We start from the raw sequence: 4,911 nt of genomic DNA, 5'->3' as shown, positions 1-4,911 counted from the left end.
GAGTTGGTCAAGAAAAGCCAGTGACTGCAAGGCTGTTGTGAAGTTAGAAAGGATGAGGATTTTTCACTACTTCCAGGGGAAGATTTCACAACTATCTTCCAATTTAATTTGTTCCTTAGCAACCTGCAGATGTAATGATCCTTATCTTTGTGCGTATAGATCAAACTTTAATATCACTACCTGTCAGCTTTTCTGTTTGGTAGAGGTTTTCATATTCTCACTGAAAATATTTTGCTTGCCTTTCTCTAAGCATCAAAATTACTTCAGATTCCCATAGAAACTTCCATTCCATGTTGTAGCAGATATTGTAGCCATTATTGTGTATGCTCTGTTTCCCAAAATGTCTTTCCTATATGGAGAAAATTGGATTGAATTTCATCGCTTACCTTCCTAAACCAAAACATCCTAAGGAAGCAAAAGAAATTCCCTGATGTTAGTTACAATTAGTCTTGGGATGTGTATGCTAAAAAAAGATGAATTGTAGGTACAGTTGAAAGTCTAAAGTGCAAGTTTCTTTGGCCTTCCTTTTAGAAAGGTGAGGAGTAATGACTTCATGAACAGATAGATCTCAGTGGTAAGAGAAGTGTCACAGTAGGAGTAATATGTAGGGCCATTCTTCTGCACACCCCAAGCTGAGGAATCTGTATTCTCACCCTTGTCTTGGTAGCTCAGGATGCTGTGTTGACCTGTAGGCTTCTTCCTTCCATTCCAGAAGCTTCTGAGTCTCTATTACCCAGGTAAAATTCGCTACTGTCTGTGCTCAGGAGTGAAGGAAACTCTGGTAAAAGGGATAGGTTTGTCAAATTCATGTATGTTTATGTGCAGGGGACTCTTTTACAATGTCAGCCTGATCTGGTGTGGGGCATGCACACTTTATCTAAAGTTTGTGTTCATTTCTCATGATGATTGCTAGCTGAAGTAGCTTAAGCAGGGTTTTCTTTTAAAATGCTCACATATTTTATCAAGACTGTATTTGCAGTCTGTTAGAATTTAATTAGCTTCAAGAAAGTTTATGCTTTCTAAAGTAGTTGGTAGAATGCTCTGTTGTACTGCACTACCTGGGAAGGTGATGCAGCAAGTAATCCTGGAAGCTATTTCCAAAAACACTGTGGACAAGGAGGTGAGTGTGAGTAGTCAGCATGTATTGATAACAAGGAAACCAGGCCTGACCAAACTGATAGCCCTTTATGCTGAGATGACTGGCTTAGTGGAATCAGAGAAAGCATTGCAGGTTGTTTATGATGACTTTGACAAAGCTTTTGACAGTGTCTTCTGTAACATCCTCAACAAACTGATGAAGTATGAACTAGGTAAATGGGCAGTGAGGTGGTCCAAGAACTGGCTGAAATGCTGGGCTCAAGCTGCTTGTTGGTGGTGTACCCCAGAGGTGAGTACTGGGACCAGTACTGTTTAAAACATCTTCACTGATGATCAGGACAATGACCCAAAGTTCACCATCAGCAAATTTGGAGATGCTGAAACCTGTGAGAAGTGGTTAAGAGAGCAGATAATTATGCTGCCTTTCAGAGTGACCTCAACAGGCTAGAGAAAGGGGCTGAAGGGAACCTTTTGAAGTTAAACACAGCAGGCAGATGTTCCTTGGAAGGAATAATCCTGGGTATCATATCAGGCTGGGGAACAGCCAGCTGGGAAGACGCTTGTCAGAAAAGGCACTCCCTGTAAGTCCCACTGGACACCAAGTTGAACATGAGTCAGCAGTTTGTCCTTGCAGCAAAGGCAGCCAGCAACATCCTGGGCATGCAATAGGGAGAGTGTTTTCAGCAGATGAAGGGCAGTGATCATTTCCATCCACTCAGCACTGGTAAGACACGTTTGCAGTGCTAGGTTAGACTCTGGGCTCCCAGACCAAGAAAGACATGGACATGCTCGAATGAGTCATCCTGAAGATGATGGAATGATGAAAGCTTCTGTTGTATGAGGAGAGGCTGAGAAAGCTGAGACTTAGTCTGTTGAAAAGATAGCTCAGGGGAAATCTATCCATGTGTCTGAACACCTAGCAGTGGGGAGGAAAGATAGCAAGCCTGACTTATCATTGATGTCCAGTGGCAGGGCAGGAGGCTAAAGGTCAGAAACTGAAATATAGGAAATTCTGTTTAGTTGTAAGAAAATACTTCTTTTACTGCAAGCTGCCCAGAGAAGTTACGGAGTCTCTATCCCTAAAGATACTAAAGAACTCAACTGTACATGATCCTGAGCAACCTCCTCTTGTTGACCCTGCTTTGAGCAGGGGAGTTAAACTAGGCAGTCTCTCAGGGTGGCTGACAGACTTCACAACTCTGATTCTGTGATTTGGATAAGCAAAACTTCACTTCTGTGGAAGATGAAAAAGTAGGTTTTGTGAAGTTTCTTAGAATGAGCATCTAGGTTTTGGTGCTAATAGAAATCAGTGCTCTATTCAGGTTTGCTCAAAGTTCTGCAGTAGTCACAGAATCACAATATGGTATAACTGCATGCTATGTCAGATGCATCGAGAGAGATGTATAGAACTATTTAATAGAGTCATAGATTAGAATCACAGAATCATTTATGTTGGAATACACCCTTAAGATCACCAAGTTCAACTGTAAACCTAGCACTGCGAAGTCCACACGAAACCATGTGTGCCACGTCGTGTGTTTAAAAGACGGAGGTGTATTTTAAACAGCTCTGGGGATGGTGACTCAACCAGTTCCCTGGACAGCCTGTTCTGGTGCTTGACAACCCATTTGGTGAAGAAATTTTTCTTTTTTTTTTTTTTTTACACTTAGAAGTATGTTCTTCTCTTTGTTGTTTGATGAAGACTCAAGCTAATTATGTCTCTGACTTAAACTTTTCATTAATTAGTATAAGAATGTCACACCTTCATATTACATGAGTAGCCATTCAAATTTAAAAGCAAAGAAGAAATACATATACTTAATTTTACAGATTTGACAGTTTAGGAGAGTGTGTGTGTGTATATATATATATTTATAACTTAAATGTGTTTCAGTTTTAGGCTGAAAACTTAGAAACTGAAATATGTTTCAGAAATTATGATAGTTTTCTGTTCTCTTGTGTCTTACACTACCCCTGTATTTTGTGTGATGAATAATGGTTTCACCAGTTCACAAGGAATCCTTTTCCAGCATTTATGGTAGAGTGGCAAAGCATCGAGAACTGTTTTTTTGAAACACACAGTAAATGATACTGCTTTGTTTTAGGGAGGAGTTCACTCACCCTTGAATTATCATGTGAGGTCTAAGATTTGACAAATCTAGGATTTAGATTGTGCATTCCAGGTATTTTTATGGACTCATCATACTTGATCTGAACAGTTTTATGCCACTAATACACTTTTTAAAAGAAAATTATTCTTACTATATTGTTGTGTGTTTAATGGAAGATTGAGAAAATAAAAACTGGTAATGATTGGTTTATAGTTAATACTTGCATAAGTAAGTTAAAATTCACAGAAGAGTTTGTGTAGAGAAAGCAGACAAAGAACACTAAGTTTCAACTGAGGTATTATTTGTTAGAAACAATGCAGGAAAGGGTCACATTTGAAGTTGTTTGTTAAGTGCTAAAAAAATTTTGTGAAAATGCATGTTCAAGGATCTTTTTTATTGCTTTAACTAAGCCAGTATAAATATTAATGCAAGGCGGGTGTAGACTCTAAAGCTCATTTTCCTTTTCTTGTGGTAGGTTAAAGCAGCAACAGGTGAAGAGGTATCGGCAGAAGATCTTGGAGGGGCAGATCTTCACTGCAGGTCTAAAGAAATATTTTTCCAGAGTTAATTTCTTCATCCTTCAGACCTTCGTAGGGTTTTTTATTATTTTTGTTTTGTTTTATTTTATTATATTTAGATCTTCCAAAAACTATATTTAGATTTGAAAATTAAGATTTCCTGTGTCCTTATCTGGTGCTGATGAATCATTTTATTGTGAGTAGCATAGTTACCGTATGTTACTCTAGTTAGGATCTTGTTGCCTTCATTTACTACTTTAAAATATTTACATGTCTAATATACTGCCACATCACACATAATATGGTAAACTTTTCTGTACTGTTTAATACTGAGTGTTAGAAGGATCATACACACGGAGAAAGATTAATGAATGCATTTTGCAGATTGTATCTTTCTTAGTGTCATTTAGAACTTTACTACAAATAAGATCAAAATAGCCTGAGTTTTTTGTAAAAGAATACTTGTGCACTTTCTAGTTCTAAAATGAATAGTAAATGAAGTTAGGTATTACTGTACAAAAAATGCTTAATTTTTACTTCACTGAAGTGAACAAAGAATTCTTTTTAAGAGAAGCTGATACATTTCTGTAAACATGTTTTCTTTATAATTTAAAATTAATTTTAATTCCCATTTGTACTGTGTTTGTCATCTTTTATATTGTCATTTAGATTTTTTTATTTCTTAAAGTTGGTATTTTATGACATGTCTGCTAACTTGAATGTGCTGTTCCAAAGAAAAATTGAGGCATGGGTTTTATTTTGAAAGTAATTTCATATCAAAACATGGAGAGCTGTATTGTAGAATCTGTATTTTAAAGATAATATAAAACTTTGTAAGTCTTAAAAGTTTTTAAACCTCAGATTTTCGTTGTCAGATTATTATTTTTTATAAGTCTTCCTATTGCTGTTATTATTTACATACAGAAAATCTGGTGTAACAGATCACTATGCTTTGGATGACAGTCATGCACTTCATCTAGCAAGGAAAGCTGTAAGAAATTTAAATCTCCAAAAGAAAGTAGACGTAAGTGTATAGGGTCTGAAACACTGCATTGTTTTAATTAGGAATGCTTTTTTTTGCCTGGTTTATGCAACACATTTTTTGTCTCTGACTTTAGACACTTTGAAAATGGGAGGTATGGTTCTTGTCCTTAAAGATTTCTCTAGTGTTTCGGTTCTGCAAT

General features: G+C 36.9%; 1 protein-coding gene across 1 annotated transcript in view; it reads left to right on the top strand.

Moving 5' to 3' along the window:
• The window catches only part of MCCC2 (methylcrotonoyl-CoA carboxylase 2 (beta)), a 33,874-nt gene that overhangs the window by 14,856 nt on the left and 14,107 nt on the right, over positions 1 to 4,911 (top strand). The window contains exons 7-8 of the mRNA XM_010024852.1: positions 3,685 to 3,749; positions 4,652 to 4,751. Of these exons, the coding sequence (XP_010023154.1) occupies positions 3,685 to 3,749; positions 4,652 to 4,751 (165 nt within the window). The remainder of the gene's footprint in view (positions 1 to 3,684; positions 3,750 to 4,651; positions 4,752 to 4,911) is intronic.

This window comes from Nestor notabilis, unplaced genomic scaffold (genome assembly GCF_000696875.1).
Source record: "Nestor notabilis isolate BGI_N333 unplaced genomic scaffold, ASM69687v1 scaffold9582, whole genome shotgun sequence".
Classification (NCBI taxonomy): domain Eukaryota; kingdom Metazoa; phylum Chordata; class Aves; order Psittaciformes; family Psittacidae; genus Nestor; species Nestor notabilis.
Note: the sequence above shows the minus strand (reverse complement) of the source record. Positions and strands in the feature narration are given on the sequence as shown.